Genomic DNA, 26,515 nt, shown 5'->3' on the forward strand with positions numbered 1-26,515 from the left:
GAGATTACCAATGCTAGTCAGCTGATTTAAAAAAAAAAGCTTAGCTACACTACACTTTGAAAAGTGAATTTTACAACCTGGTTTCACTGATGCTTTCTGTCAAGGTAAATCGAAAGTGTTTTGAAATAAAATCTATCATTATATGTTCACTTTAGCTCAAATTAAAAACAATCTTAACTAATTATTTATTTGTTATGGAATCTACCTGAAGGTTTTTCAGGTGACCTGAAAATGGTCAAAAGCGGCACTGTCGGTTTTTCAACAAAGTGTTGAATCTAACACTTCACAGTACATTGTAATGACAGCCTTATGATAATTAGATAGTGATTAATATACGGTTTGTTTCCTTTTTTCTCCTGCAATTGGATAAGGTAGATAAACGATAACATTTGAGATTTTAAAGGGATTATATCTAAAATGTACTGTGTGGGGATTTTTACTGTGTATTGTATCTTTACTATCCTCGGATACTGACCACTCGTATCCACCTTTGACAAATGAGGGCTACTTTACTAGCAGTGCGCTAGTCAGCTAGCTGTGTTAGCTAATGTTAGTGATGGCATATGTGACAGGGGGACAAAATGGCATATTTCAAAATCTAATTTGTATATTCATGTATATTCATAGATCCTGTCATTTTTAATAAGGGTAAAGGTGTAGACATGTTCCTTTTGCACATTAAAAGCGTATTAAACAATTTATTATTTTACTAAAATGTTAAATGGGTTCATTTGACATGTTCAAGTGGAATTTAAGCTTTCAACACACACTCTAATAGTCCGGACCAAAATGACAGAATTTCCATATTCAACGTTTGTCCTTTCTCTTCTTTCACCCTGTTCCTATTTTCTCCTTCCTCTCATTTACTCTGCCTTTATCTCCTGACCTTCAAGGTCATGTCACACGGCCTGCTTTTTGCCAAGTTAATGACAACTTAAAAGAGAGGACGGCCGACATTGACGTCAGCTCTGCTAATGTTTAACTCACATTACATCAGAGATCTGAGTGAGATTAAGAGGGATTACTGAGACACAGCAGCAGGTACTGGGCCATTAGTGTCTTTTTAATGGTGAAAAGAAACAGATTCTACAGGGATCGTCTCATCTATAGTCTTCTTCTTTCTGTTGCCTGGCAACCAGGATAGAGCCCCCACCCTCAAGCCCACCACCACCACCTCCAACACACACACACACATACACGAAGTGCAAACACATCAGTTTAAACTGCCATGTTTATTCTCAGTGGAGACCTGACACAATATTCACAGAGGTGAGTCGTGATTGGACGGCACACTGCAACCACACCTGCTGTACCTCTTGGAGCACAAGGTCTTTCATTGGACAGCATTATTACTCTTTCTCATCACCATGCTTTGGTGGGTAGCGGTTTCTGTTATTGAGCACACTGGCACCACCTTGTGCTCCACTTCTGATGCATCAAGTGATAAAATCATGAGCTCATGTTCCGGTGTTTTCCCAATAAATGATCAGTTGATTGTGTGACCAGTTTTAATGTAAAGGCAAAAATGTCATCTTTCACAAAACTTCAATTTTGTATAAGTTGAAAGGAATAATTCAGCCCAAAATGAAATGTACATAATGCCCTTTTAGCTTATAGCTTCTAGTTTAAAATGACTAAATCAAAAAAATGTCAAATATCAGTAACATTTTAACAGTCAATATTAGTAACATTTTCACATAATGAAAATGTTACTGAAATGTTTTCATACAATAAGACTGTATTAAAAAATAAATATATAAACCAAATCGGAACTATAATACAATCTGAATCACTTCTAATATACAGCTCCACCTTCAAATTTAGGTCACACCCCCTACCTGAGTCTGATACTAGTGTGTTTCTCTCAGTGACTGTCCTTTTGTGCATGTTTACACTGTAGATAAAAGCATGTCATACATCATCAGAAACCCCATCATCAAGTCAGTGTGAGACGCTGAACAACTCCACAAAGCCGAATGAGTAAACAACACTGTGGGATGATTTACACACACATTTAGCGCTCCATGCTAAACTGCAAATCTGGAGGCTATTGGCTTCCATTACTTTAGAAGCCAAATATGTTGAAGGGGAATTCTGTACGACATTTTACTGTGAATATAAAAAGTATACACACCTCTGTTTGTCATGTATCAGGAAACTCTGGACTCCAGTTCCCATCAGCCACTGCACTGCACTGCACTACATGTCACATGACCACCTGCACCTGATTCACGGTCTGTTAATGAGCACTCTTGTGTATATATAGTCATTGTCTGCATTGTTTCTCTGTCTTTCGTTGTCTTAGACATGTCTTCTATGTCACAGTGTTATGCCAAGTTGTCTTCGTGTCTTTGTTTTGTTGTACGTTTGTTTAATATGTTTAAAATGGCACGTTTTTGTGAAGTAAAAAAAAAAAGGAAACTACGATAAATTATGTCCGAACTTTTTCCACCCTTGATATGAAATTACAATGTGTAATAATTAAGTAAATAACAATCAGAAACATTTATGGGGGGGGCTTACAATATCCTAGTTAACATACATAGGTTAAATAGGATAAGCGTGCACACCCCTAGACTAATCATTTGTTGAAGCACCTATTGATTTTTATTAAACCACACAGTATTTTGGGTAAAAGTTGGCACATCTTGGCACATCTTGACTTGCCAGTATTTTCCCACTCTTTCTTCCAAAAGCATTCTAGATCTATCAAATTGTGAGAACATCTCTTGTGCACAGCTCTTCAGGTCACTTGCACTTCCCAAAATGTTTCAGATTGGTTTTCACTTAATATTTATACTTTGTAATTTTACATTGAGGGCGTAAAAAGTTCTGTTTCACTTTTCTCCATCACAAAAACGTTTAACAGGGGTCTCTAGACCTTTTAATATCTGTTGTATATTTGAGAGGTTAAACAATATGACATAAAAGTGTGGCTTGCACAGACTGACCTTTGCTCTGGCCCGGGTATGACTGGCATTCCGAGCTGCAATGATTGACAGCTGTCTTCGGATCCACAGCAGCTCTGTCTGAGACTGCCTCAGCAGCTCTTCCACGTTCGGTTTCTGTCCCCGCATCTTCTAGTGTTCACGTACAAACACACAAAACATTCATTAAATTTGCAAATAGGTACGTAAAGTGAAGGTAAAAAGACATTTTAAACACATGTAAAATGTCCTTCACAACAACTGTTTTGCATGTTTTAGATAAATATCTTAAAGCATTAATAAAAACCTACAAAGTCTTCAGCATACTAAAGTTTCAGTCCACTATAACTACAGTTTACCTTGAAATACAATAATTAAAATGGATTATTTTTTGCGTTAATGTGTGAATTCAGTTAACATCTGATGCTTCAAACATTCCTTTCCAAGTCTCGTCCATTTTAGGTTATGAAAAATGTACACTTTAGTTTCACTCCCCTTTTATCAGAACACATTCACCTCTATGAAATATTTGGAACACTCAGTGGGAAGTGCAAAAAGAAGAAGAAACGCATATTCTTGTTCTTTTTTTTATTTTTATTTTCAAAGATATTGTGATATTGATCAATGAGGTCACTTTGAAAGTGTAATCATGTTACCCAAATTATAGATTGACATTAAATTATTAACTAAGGAATATATTTTAGAATGTCCTTAAGGTCCTTGTGCCATTAGCATAGATGCTAGTTAACTACGCTCTGTGTATTTGTTTACTATATGTTAAAACTTCAGCCCTGTTACTTTCAAACCTGAACATCATTTAAGAGCCAAGAAATCATATTTAAAAAAAGAGAGAGATTGTTGAAGTATCAAGGATTGTCCCAAATACTCACATTCACACCCGTGCACCTTTGATAACTCGTGTACCATTAGTCCACAGTGAGATGACAGCACCAAAGTGTGGACTTAGAGGTGGACAGCAAGGTTTATGGCACCATTTAAAGTTACAGCTTACCTCTGACTGTGACAAAGCGCTAACAATACAGACTCCTTCCATAAATGTTTTAAAAAGAGTCTCCTTACAGAAAAGTTCACCATATCAGTGATTATAGATTTTTCTTTGTTAAATAACATCACATTTTTAAATTCATTTATGTGCAGCATCCTCCCTACAGCTGCCTGTGAATCTGCAGTTACTATAAAAGCAATAACAACCAATCAGAATCCAGAATTCAATAGCGCTATGCGGTAACAGGTCTCCACATGAAGGCGTCAATAACTACTGGATTAGTTATCATAAATACTAGCAGTAAAGCTAGCAAATAGCACTGAGGTCATCACTAACCTATTCATTAATGCATTGATTGACTGGAGTGGGAATCCCCAATGGAAATGTGACATATTTGTTCAGTGCATGCTGGGTAATGTAGTGCAGCGGGCACTGAATGGTACAAAATTGTGAATTATGTCAATCATCAACAGTTACATCAATAATTCATCTGAATTAACATCTGACAGACTGTAAAAGTGTGCTAATAATCAGCTATATGATTGCTATTTTTATATGTGGACTCTTGATACTGACTTCTGGAAAAGAAAAAAAGAAAAGAAAAAAATCTAGAAACCCACAAGTAAAAATTAAATAATGCAGTGTTTCAGTTTAAAATCTGCTGCATTTCCATATTCTTAAGAATCACTATTATTTTTCCATTTAAATTCATCTGGAAAAAAAAAATTAAAACATGGAACAGAAATTCAGACCCTGAATGACAAATTTTACATTGTAAACCCTTTCACTTTACTGTTGCCTACTGAAGTGAAGTAAGTGAATACCTGAGTGATAAATGTGCTGCTCCTTTGCTTCGGCTTCTTTGCTCAGTGCGACTTTTTATTCCGACACCTTCTTTAACCTTAGTGAGGAGTACTGGGTGCTCATTGAGGTGCAGGTACAGGCCATTACTGAGATTCTTATTTTAAAGTGCAACCAGGTACAAAGAAGATGAAGGGAGATGATCATCAGGAGCTCACCTCACCCTGTTTGTTGTGTTTTTTTGTGAAGACTGTGTGTATGTGCATCATTCTCTTTCTGCGTTCTCTCTCTCTCTCTCTCTCTCTCTCTCTCTCTTTCTCTCTCTTGCTGTGTGACCATATGTCAGAATGGAATGTAAGACTCACACAGAGATAAGATGCAAATAAAGAGAGAATGCCAAAAAAATGCACAAAAGCATCAAAAAGAAGATGTTCCATCACTGGAATAAAGTTGGTTTGGCATTGGACGTTCGATGTTCGCGGATGTGCGGAAATTAAGGGACCGTCTCTAAAGTTACATACGACATTGGTAAACACGTTTCTAACTTCAATAGCATTTGAAGGGAATGATGTACAGTCATATAACAACTGTGAAGTGTTCATCTAGGTGTCAGCTATAATGTACAGCTCTTAGATGTTTCATATTTATCAAAGTAAGCTATTAAATCATATGTAAATTAGACATGTATTTCACTACAGAATGGGCTCATACACAAAATATACCATTATTTAAAGCTCAATCGCATTTGAAGGGAATGATGTACAGTCATGATCCCAACTGTAAAGTGTTCATCTAGGTGTCAGGTATGATGCACAACTTTTTTTTTTAGATTTTTTATATTTATTAAAATGAGCTATTAAATCATATGTAAATTAGATATGAACTTCACTACCGAATGGGGTCATACACAAAATAGCCATAATTTGAAGTTATATCAGTGTCGTATGTAACTTTAGAGACGGTCCCTTAATTTCCCATGTCCGTGAATATCGAACGTCAAACCAACTTTATTCCAGTTGTTCCATGACCTATATGGTTATATTTTCTGGTAGAGTGTTGTTGTTGTTTTTTTTAAGGAAGGCTAAAAAGGAAAGAATTGAAGATCTGATTGCTTTAAAAAAAAAAAAAAAGAATTTGGGAAATGTTGGTGCCGGTAAGTCTGATGTGAATCGGGTCTAATTTTAGAGCAGACCCTCCCTGCTGCTTCCATCGTGCAGTGGATTGTGTCCATAGGAAGGTCTGTGGCTATTAATATTCTTACTTACTGTATTTATGGAAACCAAGTACAAGTGCTGAATAAGGAGATTTGGCTTAATCATACAGTGTCTTGCAAAATTTTGCAGTGTTCCAGCCTGGAACTGAAATGGTCTGAAATAGATTTTTACCATTTGAGTTACACAATATGTCTAACATTTGAAGCTGCAAAAGTGTTGTTTTTTTTTTTTCTTGTAACACACAGGCCTTAAATATATCTACATGAGTGTGTGTATGTACATTATGTATGCACGGTGTACTACTATGGACTGGCATCTCATCCGGGATGTATTCTCACCTTGCGCCAGTGTTCCCAGGATAGACTCCAGATCCACCTCGACCCTGGATGAAGCAGTTACAGAACTGATGACACAAAGATTGTTGGATGAAAAGGTATTCAACCCCCTAGGTCAATACTCTGGCTGCAATTACAGATGCAAGTTTTCTATGTTTCACGACATACAGTCTAAATTAACTTTTTTTCACATCCAGTGTTTTTTTTTTCTTTCCTTTATTTCCCATGCCCCACACCTCACCCCTTTGGAGGACCATTAATACTAATTAGAACTTAGTAAACCCTTTTCATGGAAGGAGATGGCCCTATCTTATGTGTTTCTTTAATATACAAAAAATCAAGACAAAAGGGCTTGCGATAAAGATATCAAAAATGCAAAGAGAAAGAATAAGCAAAACTGGAAATAGTGCAGTGGAAAGTGGTGGAGATTCATTATCAGGTTCATTGAGTCATTTATTAATTTCATCTTCAGTAAGCTCTTTATCTTGTTGTGGATCGTCATGGATCCGGAGTCTATCCTTAGAAACACTTCCGCAAGAATGATTAATTAAAGACTTCAACTACGAGCCAAAAATAATGTTTCATCATAAGATAAAATAAAAAAAACTATTCATCATCAATGTGGATGAACTTTTATCTTTGGGAAGTAAGCACTTAAAGGATTTGATGTTGGTTAAAAAGTTGGGAAAAAAGATATTATTGAAAACACTTGTTTTGTTTTGGGTTTTTTGTTTGTTTGGTTTTTTTTTTTTTTTGCTTTGTTTTTTGTCACCACGTCCGCCTCACACCTCCAGGGTTGGGGGTTCGATTCCCACCACAGCACTGTGTGTGTGCAGTTTGCATGTTCTCCCCGTGCTGCAGGAGTTTCCTCCGGGTATTCTGCTTTCCTCCCCCCAGTCCACAGACATGCATGGTAGGTTGTTGTTTTTGTTAACCTACAGATGTACACTATATGGCCAAAAGTATATGAACACCTTTTTAATAGTTTAACACTAGTTTAATGGTTTAATATTCAACATGAATATGCACATGAAAGAACTGAATAAAGCGGCCCAAGATAGGAAAGCGTGGAAAACGATGATCAGTAAAGTGAATAAAAGTCGGCTTCGACTGAACGGATAACTCATCACATGTGAACACCTGACCAATCACACCCATATATGCTTGTTGAACATCCCATTCCAGATTTAGTCCCCTTTAGGTTAGGTTATAATAACCTCCACTCTTCTGGGAAAGCTTTCCACTGGATTTTGGAACATGGCTGTCAGGATTTGCTCATTCAGCCACAAGAGCATTAGAGACTTGGCACTGATGTCAGGCGAGGAGGCCTGGCACCATGTTTTTATGGATCTCACTTTGTTTGTGGAGCATTGTTTGGACCTCTTAGATTCAATGAAGTGAAATCATAATGTTACAGCATACAAAGACATTCGAGACAAGTGTGTGCTTCCACATTTGTGGCAACTGTTTGGGGAAGACCTACATATGGGTGTGATGGTCATGTGTCCACATACTTTTGGCTATACAGTCTACTTTCAAGAAACAGAAAGTGTAGGGACATAAACATGGTTCATAAACTAAACGCATTGGCAACCGTTTGTAATGTATTATGCTGTTTGGTGTGTTAAATGTGGACAAAGAGACACTAATGGTTTTGGAGATAAGCCCTAACACGCCGCTTTAGTGTCCTTGTCAACCTGCGGCTTGGGTCCAGTGTTAGGCTTGGTTTCTACGGCTACAGTTACTACCGGCAACGTAAAATAGAACGTGACGCAATTCTAATATTTTTCACCAATCAGAGCGCGGTACGCTTTTGAATCAACCAATCAAGTGAAAGAGAACTCGTTTCTACCGGAAGGGAAAGGAGCTTCTGGTGATAAGAGGAACAATTAGCTTGTTAGCTAAAACACAGATTATTCTTATAGGATATTTTGAGGGATTTTGAATGTTTGCCTTTTTCGGATGGTAAGAAAGTTATTTTGTTGTTTTGTTTATAGTTTTAGTTACTCCCTCACGAAGCAATTATGTGTGAATTATTTTCAAGTACGAGTCAAATGACTGTTTACATTAGCTAGCTGCTTCGCCACTAGTGGATGTTGTAGTGATGAATAAAGCGAGGTACATACAGCATACTGAACTCTCAAGCGTATTAATAGGACTGGGTCTTAATGTAGCTCCATGTATCAGTGACATTTCAGGTAAAAAAAATAATAATAATAATTTTACAATCATGCCTTTCGTAAATGTGTTAGTTTGTTTTGTGGCCCAGTGTCCACAGACAGAGGAAACAAGTCCATAGGTATGGAGGACAAAAGTGCTTAAAATAAAATAATGCATCATTGTATTTAGAAATAATTCAAATAAAATGTATTACCTTATGTAATCTTATAACATTGTCTATATTTCCAAATTTATATTCTATAATATAATTACAATATTTTATTCTACATATTGCAGTGTATTTGAATGTATATGACATTGTGATATTAATATATTCTTGAAATATCGCACACATTATAATACACTGTAATGATGTTTATAATTTAAACAAAATGAAATCGATCCGTAGTGTTATTTATAAATAAATCATTATCATAGCTACACTACACATGAGATTAAATCAAATTTTATTTAATATGATTATTTTTCAGATTATGTTCTACAGTATTTTATTAATTATGATTATTATGTATTTTAATGTATATGTTATTTGTAATAAAAATGACTACGAGAATAAATCTTGTTTTATTTAATAAGATTATCTGTTATTTATATTATCTATAATTTTTACAACTTATATTTTATCGTTTATAGTATTATTAAAAGTATGATTATAATGTATATGATATTGTCAGTATTTTAGAATAAATTATTATAATTATGTTATAGAATGTAATTTGAAAATATAGATTCTTATTCAATAAAGTATTATTTAATCTGATTAAAGAAATGTTCTGATATGAATTATTTATAATTAACAGTATGATGCCGTTTTGCTGTATTTAAATGAAATTAAATGTATTTAATTTTTATTTTGCCTTAATTGTAGGGTTCTCTTACAGGAAGTTGTACGGTTGTTACATGGTGATGTGCGTCATGTGATCACATGCTTCTTCCCTCGTGCAGTGGAAAATAAAGTCTGATTCGTTGTAATATATTTAGCAATGGATGTTATTTGAAAATATATTTGCCAGATCAAATTTAAATTATACATAAACATATGTGCAAAATACCCATATATTCTGTCATTATATAGTCAATATATTTTCTCATATAAGTAATAATACCAAATATATGTTAGATACTGTATATACAAATCATATTGGTGTGCATTTCCTTTTTCATTACAACCAATAAATGATTAACCAACACCAAAAAATAGAAAGAAACACTTGAAAGAATTGCTAATGTATGTGCTGGATGGTAATCTATGGTCATACATTTGTTTTGCATGAGGATGTGTGTAATATGCAATGATTCTCTATGACTGTATCAGAAGAATGTACTTTTGTTGTTTCTTGCAGAAAAAAGCGATGAGAACCAGCTCATCTTCACCGCCACTGCACGTACATGTGAATGAAAGCACACCTGTACATGTGCATGTAAAGAAGGGCATGAAGAACATCCCTATAAAGCCAGCACAGGTCAGTTCTCTCCTTGTTTGTAGAAATTTTCAAATGAAAACCAGCACCAGTATTCAGTGTTAAGTCACATTCAGACAGTCATTTGCTCTTGTTGTTGCAGGTTAAGGCGAAAGGCTGCTTACGTCCAACTGCTAAAGTTAAGACAAGAGTCCCATGGATTCCTCCGGGCAAAGCTTCAACACGAGATACATCGTACAAGTGGGAGGTTAGACGGATGTTTATTATGTACGAGTTATTAAAGAAACAGTTTGGCAAACAATCAAATCTCCTGCAAATGTAGTCAGTCAGCCAATAGTTTGGTGTTTGAACTTTATTTTTATGCCTCCGCCACTAGGTGGGGTTATATTTTCATGTTGTCTATCCATCTCAATACCTCAAGAAGAAGTGGCTTAATGTTTGTCAGACTTATATGGAATTGTCATTGTTTTTATTTTTATTTTGGAATTGATCCAAACATGATCAAGGTCACAGCAAGGTCAAATGTCCGTCCTGTTTGAAGGGGTATAACGATGCACCGTGATGCAAAAATATGACAATGTGCATTGTGGGAATGTGCGATTCACACAGTGTATATCAGCAGTCTATGCATCTAATGCAATTGCACTGACCGAACACCAGAGGTCCCAATCTGCAGAACCCATTAAGTTAAAATATATAGAGATCATACTGGTCCCATGATTGCAATCTTTTGTGGAGGGCCTGCGCCTTTACCAGGAATCCTCTGTGCTTGTGAATTGAACAAAAGCTCCGGATCAGAACGACCGATACTCCTTATAGGCTTTAATCACCTTGTATATTATAAACGTGTTTTATATGCATATTATAGGTTATAATCATGTAACCTATAATCACAACCACATTATAACTTAAAAAAAGAGCCTTTAGGGAGCATTTAAAAGACATCAGCTCCAAACTGCTGCAGTCTACACTGCCAGAGAAAGAGGCTGCAGTACAATGGTGTTTCAGCCGGTTTTGGAGCTTTATTTCCAGTTAAAATGACACCTCAGGCTTTACTACGGAGCTCATAATGTTTCATTTTCCCCATGTCAGAGACTTTGTCTAATCAGTCTAATTTTTGGGAGAATTTATAAAGATATTTATTTATTTTTAATATATGGTGAACCTGTATTACCTTATTACCTTGTTCATAGAAATGTTTGTATTTATTTCGTTTTAAGCAAACAAAAAAAGCATACTGTTTTGCATTGTTTATGATTCTGAAATAAAAAAGGAATTTTTTTCAGTTATAATTTTTCTTCATTAAAATTTTCTTTGCAATGTTCTGAGAATCGAATTGAATTACATAGTGAAGCCAGTATTGTGAATCGAATCAAATGGTGTATCATTCCACCCCTTATATTTCAGGCATTCGAATTAGTAACAAGAAAGACTAGACTCGTTGGTGGCTAAGGCGCTGTTGATGTGGAGTTTTATTGTTTTAACTTTGCAATACATTGAACATCCATTGGAAGTCTCTGACTCCCAGAACTGTTTATAACTTTAAAAAGATCTCCAAGTGCTGTAAAGTTATTGCGACAGACATAAGGAATCACATTTCTCCTCAGTGCAGTTTGGTATCACTTAGAAAAAAGATGACGAGATTAATAATACAGTTCCACTTTGAAATTAAAATTGTAATGTTTTTTTTTTTTTTTACATAATAAAGATGGGGAGAAAAAGTCTGGAATGAGAAAGATACTAAGTAGCACAAAATACAAGGGAGTTGTGAGTAGTGGATCTGGCATACCGTTTATTTATCTAGCAAGAAACTGGGTTTCTGTCTTCTGTGTGAAGAGGAATAGAACAATAAAATGGTATTCATTTTTATTTCTCCTAAATTATCATTTGTCGTTTAGGGTGCGAGCCATCGCTTGGAGATCACCCCCCTACCTGAGCCAGAACCTTCGCGCTCCGCTCTCCGTTTGGAAGACCTCTCCACTGATGAGGAGGAAGCTCTTCACGGCCGCATCAACCAGTACGAGAGGAAGATCGATAGCCTGATGACCGAGGTCAGCTCACTGAAGAATGAAGTGAGTACTAGAGAACATAGAGAACCACACCACTTTGCCACTGCAATATCAGATTGGTTCAAGAACCAAAAACCTGCTTTCCTGGAACTGAGGAACCATGATATCTTGAACAATTTGAGTACATGATTGCCATGAAGGTGAACTTGGGACAGTGAAATCATTTACAGAGGAAAATCAAACCACTCTATTGGCGAATGCAGCAAACTGAAAAGCTGTTCAAAACCAGACGTCAAAACGTATAAAATTTTGCAGATATTTTAACTTTTAATATAAAGCTTTTAATAATTTTAACACTGTACAATTGTGGAAATGCCCACAGATGATTATGTAATTGTTCGGCTTTTGTCAAAGCCAACCGTTTTTAACTTGGATATTTCATGTCATATTGTGCACAATTCATTAGTACCAATCACCTCATCACTTCAAAACATCACTCTTGTTTTTCTGTAGCGTTTCATCCACATTTACACATCATGCAATATTATTATTATAATAATACAAATAGTATACGATCAAAAAACCAGAATCAGGGCTGACATTATTTCCAGGCTGAATGTGCTTTTTAACTCAAAATGGAAGTTAAAAAAAGAAAAAAGTTTAACTGAAACAGCACCATCTTTGTTTAAGTACAACTCGCTTTGTTTTGTTAGATTCATTTGATTCTGACCCCATTGCAGCACACAAAAACATTACATAAAACATGAGCAGCATGTTTATCATCTAAGATCAGAAAAAGTATATGATGGGTATAATAAGTGAGGCATAGCTGCCTAGACTCAACAGGTCTACATTTCTTCTAGCTGTGTTACAGATAACAGAGTCTGATTGCTAAAAACCTATTTTGCAGGTGGAGCTGCGTAAGAAGGCACAGCAGCTAGAGCGTCAGTCTGAGAGGCTAAGCGTCTCACAGCGTGTCATCGCCGAGCAGGAGGAGGAGCTAGCCGAGGTCGCCAAGGAGCTAGAAATCACAGAGCGAGAGAACACACTCCTCCGGGAGTCCATGGAGAAAATACTGGAGGAAAACAACTACGGCAGGTTTGACACTACTCAGAAGCTATGTCTCAAATGGCTTCCTTAAACCTTTTAAATATTAGGCACATTAAATGTAGCATTATCATGAGAGCCTTTTATCCCTGAATATTACACATACCCGAGCCATTTACACCTTGCAGATTTTAAACATTTACTAATTTTCACTTATTTTTTGTTGCTATTTAATAATTATTATGAATTAATTTTTATTGCAACCCCCACAAGAAATCAGAAGGGAAATTGTTCTGTTAAAATAATGTTACTTATATATTTATAAATACAATATATCAATTTATTTATTTTAAATATTTATACATAAGCACCCTATAAGGCAAACCTATAACAGCTAAATCATAGCTATAACAACTTTGATTGTGGCTGATCATGTTTATTATAACTGATGCAGTGCTGTGAAAAAGTATTTGCATTCAATTAGTATTGCTTTCTTCTGTTTTTGTGTATATCTCATACTAAATAGTTTTAGATCTTCAAACAAAATACAGCATAAAACAAAAGCAACCTGAGTTAACACACAGTACAGTTTTTGTTCATTTATTTTATTGAAGAAAAAAAAGTTATCCAACAACTATCACCAATGTGAAAACTAATTGCCCCCTTGGACTTAACATCTGTTTATGCCACCTTTAGCAGCAATAACTGCAACCAAATGCTTCCGATAACTGGATATCAGTCTTACAATTACTTCTAGGACTAGGATTTACTCCTATGCTTTGGATCATTGTCTTGCCGCATAATGCAGTTGTGCTTGATTTTCTGGTAGAGAGCAGAATTCATGTTTCCCTCAGTTATGGCAAGTTGCCCAGGCCCTGAAGCAGTAAAGCATCCCCACACCATCACACTACCACCACCATGCTTGACCGTAGGTATGATGTTATTTTTGTGGAATTCTGTGTTTGGTTTATATCAGATGTAACGGGACCCCTGTCTTCCAAACAGTTCCACTTTCAACTCATCAGTCCACAGAACATTCTCCCAAAAGCTTTGAGGATCATCAAGGTGTGTTTTGGCAAAATTCAGACGAGCTTTAATGTTCTTCTGGGTTAGCAGGGGTTTTCACCTCGCCACTCTTCCATGGATGCCGTTTTTGCCCAGTGTCTTTCTAATAGTGGAGTCATGAACAGTGACCTTTACTGATGCAAGAGAGGCCTGTAGTACCTTTGATGTTGTCCTTGGTTCTTTTGTGACTTGCTGGATGAGTAGTTGCTGTGCTCTTGGAGGAATTTTGGAGTTTTTCCATTTGGAGATAATGGCTCTCACTGTGGTTCTTTGGAGTCCCAGAGCCTTTGAAATAGCTTTGTAACCCTTCCCAAACTGATATATTTCAATCACCTTCTTCCGCATCAATTCTGGAATTTCTTTTAGATTTGGCATAGTGTGTTACTGAGTAAGATCTTTTAACTAACTGCATGCTGTTGAAAAAGCTCTATTTAAGTGTTGATTTGATTGAACAGGGTTTGCAGTAATCAGGCGTGGTTGTGTCTAATCCAGCTGAACCCTGTTATTAATGCAGTTTCATAGATTTGGGGAATTAGTAACTATGGGGGAAAATACATTGTGACAAAACTGTATTTTGTAGTGATTCAGGTTGCCTTTGTTATATCTTAGATTTTGTTTTAATTTCTGAAACAATTTAGTATGCATTACACACAAAAACAGGAGAAATCAAATACTTTTTCACAGCACTGTATATCCCTGCTGTTCCTGAGAGAACCATTTTGATGTACAAAATAAGCAATTCAAGACCTTAGGGCCTTGTGGATTTCACAGGAACCTGTAAATAAGGAGCCTATGACCGTGTGTGCTATTTAATACAGGGGCATTAACAAATAGCCACCACTTTATGTAGCAACTATTGGACTGGTTCACTGTTAAATGATTAATAAAAATGGGTTAAGATATTTCCCCTGCTTGTCTCTGTGTACTCTTGGTCAGGTTGGAGAGAGAAAACCTGCAGCAAGAGAAGGATGTTCTGCTCAAGAAGCTGCTGGAGGCAGAACTCGACAGCACTGCAGCTGCCAAGCAGGTCCTGGCTCTCCGAGACGCTGTTGGCCGTATGTCCAGGACTGTGCGTGTGTCAGCATCTACTCACTGTTATAGAATATGGACAGCCTTTTTGCTTTTCATTTTTCATTATTACTTAGACAACAGATCCCTAGCCGGATATTAAAGAACACTGTTTGGTGTATATAATTGTTTTCTCCCTCAGGAGAAGAGGATGACGGGCTCGGACTCTTTGTTGCTGGCCCGGCAGAAGGATCTCCTCTTGCAGAAATTGGACACGTTTGAGAGAACGAACCGAACACTGCGCCGCCTCCTGAGGGAGCAGCATGAGCGTGAGGTGCTGTCTTGCTTTCAGCAGGGGGAGCAGAGATGAGCTGGTACTGTGGAGCCTGTTGAAGCTAATTTCAGTTTTTTTCTTGACAGATGGACTCACTTCAACTGCTGGAGCAGAAAGACTCTCTCCTGAAGAGGATCACTGAAGTCGAGGCAGAAAACTCTGTTGGTTTTCTACGTGGAATAATAATAATCTTAATAATAATAATAATAATAATAATGCATTATTAATCAGAATGTACACAGTGTATTTCCGGCATGCGGATGTTGAGAATATAAAACTGAGAATGTCTCTCCTCTGTAGCATCTTCAGATGAAGCTTCAGGATAAAGAGAAAGAAGTCGCTGACCTTGCCTGCCTTTTAGAGAACGAGAAGGTACTCTGAGCAAATCCAAATCTATACGTTTACCATTAGACTACAGTGTAGCTTATAATGTGCTGTGTTTAACACATAACCACATGTTTAACTCACCACGACAGGATCATGTGAAGACCACGAGCGAACTATCCAAGTCCCTAGAATCGACTCGAGCTCATCTGCAGGGCCAACTACGCAACAAGGAAGCAGAAAATAACCGCCTTTCAGTCCAGATTAAGGTTGTTTTGTTTTATTTTCCAGTGTATGCTGTATTCTTTTAAACAATATTTGGAAAATAAATCCAAAAATATGTAATGTTCTTAAGATGTCTAATCCTAAAAAATCCTAATTTATCATTGTTTAGCCGAGCTACCTATAATCACAGTGTAGCCAGTAAAGCTGTTAGTTAGTTTAATAACAACTTTTTTGTACTAATAACGTCATATCGTCACTACTTTTTGTTTCAGTTAAGAACCTTACATCATGTCACATCATATTACATCATAATATATTTTCCTAACATGCAGTACATATATAGTATATGTCAAATGAAGGTAGTGACTATGCGCAAGACTAAGCTTGTGTTTTTATTTGTTTTAATGAACAAATTGTTATTCAGGCAGATTCTTTTGATTATTTTATATTATTTAGATTTTTTTTTGTTATATTTGGACGTACTCTATAATTCTTTTCCACTAAGGTTGTGAAATATATCAATCAATCAATCAATAACACTGCTTTATCCCCAATCCTGAAAATTCTATAATGCTAATAATGAAAATAAGAGTTTAAAAAAAAAAGTTGTGTTCATTCTTGTTTATTATTGTTGTTGTTGTTGTTGTTGTTGTTAATAAAAAAAAATTAATAATAATTCACAATGTATACAATGAAGGGAAATTCAGAGAAATTAAGACAAAAGACAAGGAAAGAAAGTGATTTTTTCCAACCAGTATAGTATTAAGAAGAGTGGTTGGAAGAGCATTTAAGAAGTGTTCTTTTGTTATTTATAATTAGAGCTGACTTAAGTTGTATAAGTAGCTTCAGTGTAGTTAAGCTACTTTTTGTCACAATACGTATTATTGCTTTAGCTAACTGCATTTTTTAAAAGGTCACTGCCCAACATCACTGCCACAACACTATAATTATTAATTATTCAGTATGTCAAAACACTAAATGGGAATTTGTCTGATATTCCAGACAAAATGGTAATTTACAAATTATATACATTTTTTTTCTTTACAAGTTACAAGAAAAAAAACATGCAGTCTATTTCCTGAGCCAGCATCAGTAACACTTTCTTTTCTCTGATTGGTTCAGAACCTGGAGCGAGCAGCTGGTCAGCAGCAGGGAGAGCTGGAGCACGTGCAGGCGCAGATGCGGGAACTGAAGCAGCGGGCTGAGGTGGATAAAGAGGCACTGAAGAAAGCCACACGGGCACTGAAACAGAGAGCAGAGCGCAGTGAGGACACCGCAGGACACCTCAGTGCTCAGCTGACCGAAATGGTGAGAGCAGTGAGAGACCCGGTTTGGAGTCTCCAAATCCTTTGTCACTAAAGGTTCCTGCTTAGGATATTGACCAGTGTGTGATACCATACAGATCCCCATGGAATTAAAAGACAAGAATTATCTGGGTTCTTATTTCTTTTTGTGCCCAAAACAACATTGTCCAAAGACAACATTAACCTTTTGATCTTTTGTTCACAAAATTCACAAAAATACGCTGCTCTCAAGGATATGAAACAATTGCAAACAAAATACGGGTCTATAAAAAAAATTATATATATGTGTATATATATATATATATATATATATATATATATATATATATATATATATATATATATATATGTGTGTGTGTGTGTATATGTTAAATATAGGTGTGCAACAATTATTGGCACTCTTTTAGTCAATACTTTGTGCTACCTCACTTTGCTAAGATAACAGCTCTGAGTCTTCTCCTATAACGCCTGATGAGGTTGGTGAATACATGGCAAGGGATCTGAGACCATTCCTCCATACAGAATCTCTCCAGGTCCTTCAAATTTCGAGGTCCACGCTGGTGGACTCTCCTCTTCAGTTCTCCCCACAGGTTTTTTATGTGTTTCAAGTCAGGGGACTGGGATGGTCATGGCAGGACCTTGATTTTGTCGTCAGTAAACCATTTTTGTGTTGATTTTGATGTATGTTTTGGATCATTGTTCTGCTGGAAGATCCAACCACGGCCCATTTTAAGCTTTCTGGCAGAGGCAGTCAGGTTTTCATTTAATATCTGTTGACATTTGATAGAGTTCATGATGCCATGTATCCGAACAAAATGCTCTATTTTGGTTTCATCTTATGAATACTTATGTACATGTGCTTTTTTTGTTTTTTATTTTTAATAAATTTTGCAAAGATTTCAAACAAACGTCTTTCACGTTGTCATTATGGGGTATTGTTGGTAGAATTTTGAGGAAAATAATGAATTGAATCCATTTTTCAATAAGGCTGTAACATAACAAAATGTGGAAAAAGGGAAGCGCTGTGAATACTTTCCGGATGCACTGTACCAAGGGTGCCAATATTAGTGGAGGGCACTGTATATAAGAGGCTGCAAATGGAAATATGTGACAACCTGAAGCGTAACTCTTCTCTTTATATGTGAATTATAGGAAGCCCGGCTGGCAGATGCGGTTTCAACTGCAGAGAACTGGAGCAGTCGGCACGCAAAAGAACTGAAGGAAAAAGGCCAGCTGGAGGTGGAGATCACACTGCTGAACAGGTGAGCACTAAAGTGTTTATAATGCTGTCTTTTGTTCAAAATGGAGATACAGTATGCAGACCATCCGTTTGGTTCGTTCCAGCCGGATCACAGACCTGACGGAGCAACTGCATGCACTTGAGGAGAAAACCCGAGCGGAGAGAGACGGGCTTCTGGACCGGCTGCACAGTATGACCACAGAGAGCACCACAGTCAGACTGGAGAACCAGAACCTAAAGGTGGAACCACACCTTGATGTGTTAGCTGTGTTTTAATAAGTTTAATATAGTTTTTAAACATTGTATAGATTCAAAATAATCCATTCATTTCCCAATTCATAAGGTACATTTTTGAAGACTTGGCTTGCCAGTTTTTATATATATATATATATATATATATATATATATATATATATATATATATATATATATATATATATATATATATATATATGTATGTATATATAGGAGCATCGCATTTTAACATCAGAATGCAAAAATATGCCAAAAGAGCAGTTTTTCCTCCTAATATAAACAGCAGATGAGCCAATTGACATGAGAATCTGGAATGATTGACTGCTGTACAGGTGTTTTGAGCTCTCCACTTGAAATATGCCCTGATATGGCACTCTCACATTCTGTCACAGTAAATGGAGTTGTTTTTTTTTCTTTTTTTAAAGATTATTGTGAATGTGAAATGAAATCTATCAACGTGTCTTCAACTTATCTATCACTAAATAAGTATGTAATATGAGTTAATTACATCCTGGCAATGCCACCAGAATATTTTGGCCAAAGATAGCCGCTGTTGGTTTTTGTCCAAAAGAGAAAAAAAAATGTTCCTTTGATATGTACCACTTTAATTTTATTTATTTATTTTCTCAGAGTATTATTGCTTTATTCTTAAAATATTTTGACTGTATTTACAAAATACAGTGGTCCTAAAATGCTGTCATATGTTGGGATTAGGTATATTATCAGTTTATGATTTTTAGCATAGTTGCATTATTGTGGTATTTGTGCAGGCAACTTTGTCTGCACTGGAGGAGAAACTGTCTCTGTCCCGGTCCGAGGTGGAGCAGGTCAAAGCCTCAGTGAAGCAATATGAAAGCTTAGTGGACAGCTACAAGATTCAGGTTTGTTTATCACATCACTGCATATTCACACACACAGTGGGATAGGTTATTAATCATAGAGCTCCATACTAAAGCCCCAGGTACTTCATGACATTATTGTGTGTGTGTGTGTGTGTGTGTCTGTGTCTGTGTCTGTGTATGTGTGTTCAGCTGCAGAAGACACGTGCCGAAGCAGATGAGTACAGTGTGCATGCTCAGCAGGCAGAGCGGGAGGCCCGGGCTCTGAGAGAGGAGCTGGATCAGGAACTAGATCAGGCCCGGAAGCAGCTGATTGGCCGCCTGAGTGAGCTTGAGCCATTACCTGATGCCCTGCGCCGCACCGAGCTCCAACTGCAGGAGGCACACGAGAAAGAACGTGTACAGGAGAGGAGGAATGCTGAGCTCACAACGGGTCTCGCTGAGCTACGTGTTAAGGTGTGTATAAGAAGATGAAACATTTTAAACCTACTTTCTAATACGGCTGCATTCACAACTTGTTACAGTAAAAGACCAATCCCATGGCTTGTGTGGTCTGACGCTCTTTCAGTTCCTACCTGTAGTTAGTTCCCTTTTACTGTTTGACGCACAAAAATGGAAGAAAAACTTATAACCATGATTTCTTCTCATCTTGTCATATATGACCGCTCATTAAAATGAAATGAAAGAAAGTAGCACAGATTGTTGGTGTCTCTGCTCAGTGTCCTCAGCTTGCTTTGCTAATCAGCCAATGAACCTAGTACAAAGCCTAGCATATAACATGCAACTCAAATAACAACTTTGTGCAATATAGATGCAACCATTTCTCATAAGAATTAAAGAAACACCGGACAGTAGATGCCTATAACAATGACGATTAACAGTCACTACAAGCCCACGAGAGTCAAATTGCAAACGACATGAATGAATAATATTAAGCAGCTTTTCACTGTTTTTCTCCACACGGGAAAAGTTCTGATCACTGGTCAGTGTCATATTCCCAAGAGCTATAGGATCAGTGCATGTGTAAATTAATTTGATCATTAACTGGTGTGATGTGTTGACATATTGAGCAGGTGGAACAGCAGAGTGCTCAGATGGACAAGGTGCAGCAGAGGAATACAGTGCTAATGGAGGAGAATAACCAGCTCAAGCACAAAGTGGAGTCCCTGGACAGGTCAGTCACTACGGCAACCAACACCCAACAACATACAACGTCTTTTGGCATGTGTATAAATGACTCCGAGCATCATTTCTCAAATAAAGGAATTTTATTTGTAAATCATTTCTGGAGTGGTTACATTGATGAAAATCCAGTTAGTTCATTTAGTTACACACACAAATTTAAATAACATTTTGTGAAACTCGGTTGTTTCATGTTAATGACTTGAGAGAACGAGATCCAAAACAAATCAATGAAATAGTAAATGAATACCAAGAAAATTACACATTCAATTAGGACAAAAGAAATGTGAGGAAAAGATTGTATGTCTGTGTTGTAGTGGCTGAGCTGCCTTACTGAAATTTTCAAAATGCATCACATGCTTCACCTTTTTTTTCAGTGTTACCAAAAACGGTTGTAAATACAGATGGGGAATTTTTAGTTCCGTTTGCCCAACAAAAACATTTACGCACAAACAGAACATACAAAAACATTTGTTGATGTAAACAGGAAGTTGGAGGAGGCCAGCTCTCAGAACGGAGATCTTCTGCAAATGATAGCAAAGCGAGAGGAGACCATACTTCACAACCAGGTGCGATTGGAGGAGAAGTCTCGCGAGTGCAACACTCTGAACCGGCAGCTAGAAGAGGCACTAGAGGACGCCAGGCGACAGGTCTGTACATTTACAACACATAAGACTTGATAAAAATCGTCACTGCATACGCCCGAACAGAAGTCTGTATGTTTATCTAAGGGAATAGAATATACAGTCTTGTACACTTTGTCTCTCTACAAATATCCAAAGTACAATGGGAAAACACTGGGCACAGGGAGAAACATCTTTTTTTGGATGGGAAGCACATCATGCAGGATAGAGTGATGGGTTTTTAACATATCATTTGCTTTTACAGTTTTGAAAATGACAAAATGATGACTAAACTTGCAAAGAGCATGTGCTAAATCTTCCAGTAATGCAGCTCAGCCATTGCAGTGCATCGGCTACCACAGACACACACTCTTCTGCCATTTATAGGGTGCCATTACTTTCATCCTTATTGAATGGCTAGTCTTGTCTTAATTTATGTATTTGTTTATGTTTTGGATTTCTTTCAAGTCATTAATATGAAATGACTGGGTTTCTCAAAATGTTAATTCAAATTTCTGTATGTAATTCAAATAAATTGTTTAAACTTGACAGTATAATAATAACTACAATTGATATACATAATAACCAATCTTCAATTACTCCATTTGCAGCCGATCAAATGGCCCTCGTGAGCTTTGTGTCTGTGCGTTAAAACAGGTGGAGCACCAAACTATCGACAGAGCTTCCAAGACTAGAATTTGGTACACGTTTCTGACGTTTTCACTGAACTAAAGTGTGTTCTGGTCGACAGGTGTCCAATTCGAGGGAGCGAGCTGCGTCTAAAGAGCGAGCCTCTCAATCCAAAGTGATCGAGCTGGAGACCCAACTGAGCCGAACCACTTCTGAGCTCAATCAGCTGCGGCGAACCAAAGATGAGGTGAGCTTTATAATGGACTGGTGTAAAGAAAAAAGGCTGACTGTGTGTGGCTCAGCCAACATGCATTAGATTTATTTATAAGATTAATAATACCAATAATGCAGATGAAATAAAGACCAGTGATGAGGAGGTCATTTACCTGCACTGTAATTTTAGAGAAAATCAAGAGAAATCAGGAAATATGAGTTGCTTGTGTGACATGACTGTATACAGCCACATTTAAAGTGGGATGTCACATGATGTACAGTGCCTTCCACTAATATTGGCACCCTTGGTTAATATGAGCAAAGAAGGCTGTGAAGAATTGTCCTTATTGTTTATCTTTTGTTCAAAAAAATCACAAAAATACTCTGGATATCAAGCAAAGCACAGGTTTATCCAAAAATATATATCTTTGTTAAATATAGATGTGCAACAATTTTTGCACCCTTTTAGTCAATACTTTGTGCTACCTCACTTTGCCAAGATAACAGCTCTGAGTCTTCTCCTATAATGCCTGATGAGGTTGGAGAATACATGGTAAGGGATCTGAGACCATTCCTCCATACAGAATCTCTCCAGATCTTCCAAATTTCGAGGTCCACGCTGGTGGACTCTCCTCTTCAGTTCACCCCACAGGTTTTCTATGGGTTTCAAGTCAGGGGACTGGGATGGTCATGGCAGGATCTTGATTTTGTGGTCAGTAAACCATTTGTGTTGATTCTGATATATGTTTTGGATCATTGTCCTGCTGGAAGATCCAACCACGGCCCATTTTAAGCTTTCTAGCAGAGGCAGTCAGGTTTTCATTTAATATCTGTTCATATTTGATAGAGTCCATGATGCCATGTATCCTAACAAACTATCCAGGTTCTCTGGCAGAAAAACAGCCCCAAAACATTAAAGAGCCAACACCATATTTAACTGTGGGCACAAGGTACTTTTATTTTAGAAACCTGTGTTTTGTTTGCAATTGTTTGATATCCATGAGAATTTTTTAAACTGAAGGTCAAAAGGTTCAACAATAAAGACAATTTTTCACAGCCATCTTTGCTCATATTTACCAATGGTGCCAGTATTAGTGGGGTGCACTATAACAGTGAATGTCCCAAAACTAGGCAAGTTGTTATTTTTAGTTCGATTTCAACATTGTAACATTGGAATATTGGCAACAAAATATTTTCAATTCCATGTGTCGTAATATACTCCTTATATCACTCATTAACAAGACCAAGACCATGTTTGTTTTTCTCAGTTGCCTCCCAACTTGCAACATGGTGCTTTTCTAGTACTGTAAAAGGAGCATAAAAGTATTTTTTAATCCATGGGAATAATATAGATAACCTTTTAGCTTTACACAAATATGTGATGTACAGTAGTGCACACAATTGCAGTCTGTAACTATTACAGCATGGGCTATGCAAAAAAAAAAGTATAATGCTGGGAACAAATAGTTCTATAAATTAACTGAAGAGTACAGTGTACATTTTAGTAAATTTAGTAAATTTAGTAAACCCTTATCACTACATTGCATTCATTCTTCCCGGTCGATTGTTACGGAATTTTCAGGCAGAGAGGAGGTACCAGAGTCGTCTGCAGGACGTGAAGGACCGTCTGGAACAGTCTGACAGCACAAATCGCAGTCTTCAGAACTATGTGCAGTTCCTCAAAGCCTCGTATGCTAGTGTGTTCGGGGACACGACCCTCAGTAGCACCTCATTCAGAGCTCACTCAGCCATCTGACACCCTGTACACTTCACACACACACACACACACACACACACACACACACACACACTCTCTCTCTCTCTCTCTCTCTCTCTCTCTCTCTCTCTCTCTCTCTCTCTCTCTCTCACAGTCTGGTGTATATTTTTACCTGCATCAGTTGTGGGTAAGAACCAAAGTAAGACTCGACTCTAATCTTCTTGGATCCTTACGATCATTATAATTATTCCTAATTATATTTTATATAGCGCTCCATATTCGAGCCCTAGATAAATGACAGGGTTCACTATTGGATGCTGCAGCGGTGCTTACTTACCAGAAGTAAATGTTCCTCATAGACTTCCATTACATTTCAGTCATTTTTAAGAACATGATTTGTCTGATTATAAACTTCTGATTATTATACTATATGTATATATATTTTTTTTAAATTTGACCATCTTTATTCTAAAACCCCAAGTTGACCACACAAAGTCTTGTAGTTTCTTATAAACTTCTCCAAACTTCTGTTGCTACTGGTTTTCTTCAGCCTGGCTGAATTTCTTCAAATAAATAAAATAATGAGCCTTTCCTAAGATTCTGAAGGAAAAATCTACCCTGAATGACTTCCATATTAACAAACTAACACAAATTTCAACAGCGTCCAAAACATATCTTGTAATGAAATTCCGAGTTGACTTTTTTTTTTTTTCTTTTCGTTTAGACCTCTTTCATCAGCATGTTGGTCTGTTTTGACTTTGATTAATAGTTTCCTATATTATCCAAAATGCCATTTAACTACCTGCTGATAATGGTGCAGGGGGACTTAGCCCTCACTTCATCTCTACCTAAAGAGAGCAATGCAGCAGTGCTTTAGTGTTTCCAGCTCTCCCACCTCCTCATGTGTGCACTCTGCTCAAACAGCTCAGCTCCCAAAGTTGACGCTGTCAGCTCCATCACACTTGTAATCACATAGATCGTTAATGAGCCAATCCGAGTCTCTGACAGCATAACTGTGTTGTATTGCACGGCATTGCGTTTGCTTGTCTCCGCTACGACTACATTGGATTTCTCATTAATATGAGGTGGAAAGTGGTGAGTCAGAAAAGAAGCTCTTGTGGGAGCAAAACAGCAAAAACTGACTTTTCACTTGTTTGATTTGGTTTTTTTCTTCCTATTAATTGGCATTATAGCTGCGTTTACAAAGTCTCTCTGTGACATTAGCATAGCACTCAGCCAGACCGTACACGATTTCACTGAGTTATTTTGTGATTGTCGTGTTCAGAAATGCTTGATTTTTTTTGTTGCGACTTTTTTCAGAATTTGCGATGCAATTTTTTATTTTATTTTTTTTTGCGGTGCTTTTTTCTGGGAAACTACTTGAATCGGTGAAATCGCAATTGCACAAAATTGTTTCGCAGTGATGTTTCTTGCTAAATGTGACCTTTTAGCTGTACTCGCTGTACACGTGAATCAAAGAGGGCTTTGGCTGAATGCGTGTTGTGGTGAGTCTTGACCCAAATCTGCTGAAAATCTGCAGTGATTTTGAAAAATTGCAAGCTCGCCCAAATATCGCAGAGTTTGCTTGATTTTGCGTTCATTTCTGCAATCGCAAAATCCTGGAGGGACCGCACAGGGGATTGACCTTCGAATGGCACAACAGAAAAGCGTTCACCATATCATGAAGATGCAAGTTCAATGCCACTGCCTTCCGAGGCAAGCGAGTAAAATTAGCCGTGCTCTCTGGGTGTGAGAGATAGCATTTCTCGCTCCCCTGTCAATCAGGGCGACACTAACCAATCGTAGGCATCTGTGAACTGTATGTATACACATGCATGTATATGGAAGACGGCAGAGTGTTCAGCTGCCCTGTGATGTAGCACGAGCAACAGTTTGAAAAAATGCAGTTGGCTGGCTTCATGGGTCTTGGAGGAAGCACATGGTAGTGTTTACCCTCCCTGGTTGGTAGCTCTTATGTGATTGGTGAGAGGTGAGTGTGAATTGTGAATAATCAAATTAGTGAGGAAATTGTTCATGATTTTTTTAATACACCAACCAACAAATTATCACCAGTTTAACTAAACACATCACAAATATTTCAATCAAAACATATCCATTGTGTGTCACAGTGGAGTTTTCCTTAAATGCGACCAGCACATGGTTCTGTAGTGCGCAGACTGGAGATCTCATCCAAGGGTGCTACCATTTTTATATGACACTATTTACTCAGTTATAACTGTTTGGAGTTCTATGTGCACTTTTGTTGCTATAGACAGTAATTATTTATCTGTTTGTCATTCTATCAAATAACAAGCAACAGCGTTAGCGTATTTGTGTTTTATACATATGAAATGTTTACATTTTTACTGATTCATCTGTAAAACATAAGTAAAACCTTTTAAACAGTACAAATGTGTGAAATCTTTTTTTTATTGCACATTTTGGGTTTGTGTAGTGTAAGTAGTAAACGTGGTATGAATTACTTTGATAAGTTTTTACTCGATACACGTGGACACCACTTTATATTAAAAGCAGCTCATTTTAACTAATGCAGTTAACCTTTAAGGGATTACTTACAGTAAGGGATTATAGTTAACTGTTTAGAATCTCATCTA

General features: G+C 37.1%; 2 protein-coding genes across 5 annotated transcripts in view; both read left to right on the forward strand.

The window, feature by feature from the left end:
• rpl17 (ribosomal protein L17) overlaps positions 1-26,515 on the forward strand; it is a 214,496-nt gene that overhangs the window by 61,845 nt on the left and 126,136 nt on the right. The window lies entirely within an intron of this gene.
• Positions 6,169-26,308, forward strand: odf2a (outer dense fiber of sperm tails 2a). 3 transcript variants are annotated; one of them, XM_017492382.3, is made up of 19 exons: positions 6,170-6,381; positions 9,808-9,927; positions 10,028-10,132; positions 11,784-11,957; positions 12,805-12,992; positions 14,943-15,075; positions 15,217-15,348; positions 15,435-15,509; positions 15,649-15,720; positions 15,825-15,941; positions 17,020-17,205; positions 18,354-18,463; positions 18,546-18,681; positions 19,467-19,577; positions 19,728-19,991; positions 20,609-20,709; positions 21,205-21,367; positions 22,092-22,217; positions 23,766-26,308. In XM_017492382.3, the coding sequence occupies exons 1-19, from the start codon at positions 6,211-6,213 to the stop codon at positions 23,937-23,939; spliced, it is 2,658 nt and encodes an 885-aa protein (XP_017347871.1). In that variant the 5' UTR covers positions 6,170-6,210; the 3' UTR covers positions 23,940-26,308. The 3 variants fall into 3 exon arrangements, 2 of the variants coding, with proteins under 2 accessions (XP_017347871.1, XP_017347872.1); XM_017492383.3 differs by lacking the exon at positions 6,170-6,381 and adding an exon at positions 8,121-8,248; XR_001815399.3 differs by lacking the exon at positions 21,205-21,367 and having other exon boundaries at positions 6,169-6,381; positions 23,766-23,901.

Source organism: Ictalurus punctatus, chromosome 18, assembly GCF_001660625.3.
Source record: "Ictalurus punctatus breed USDA103 chromosome 18, Coco_2.0, whole genome shotgun sequence".
Classification (NCBI taxonomy): Eukaryota; Metazoa; Chordata; class Actinopteri; order Siluriformes; family Ictaluridae; genus Ictalurus; species Ictalurus punctatus.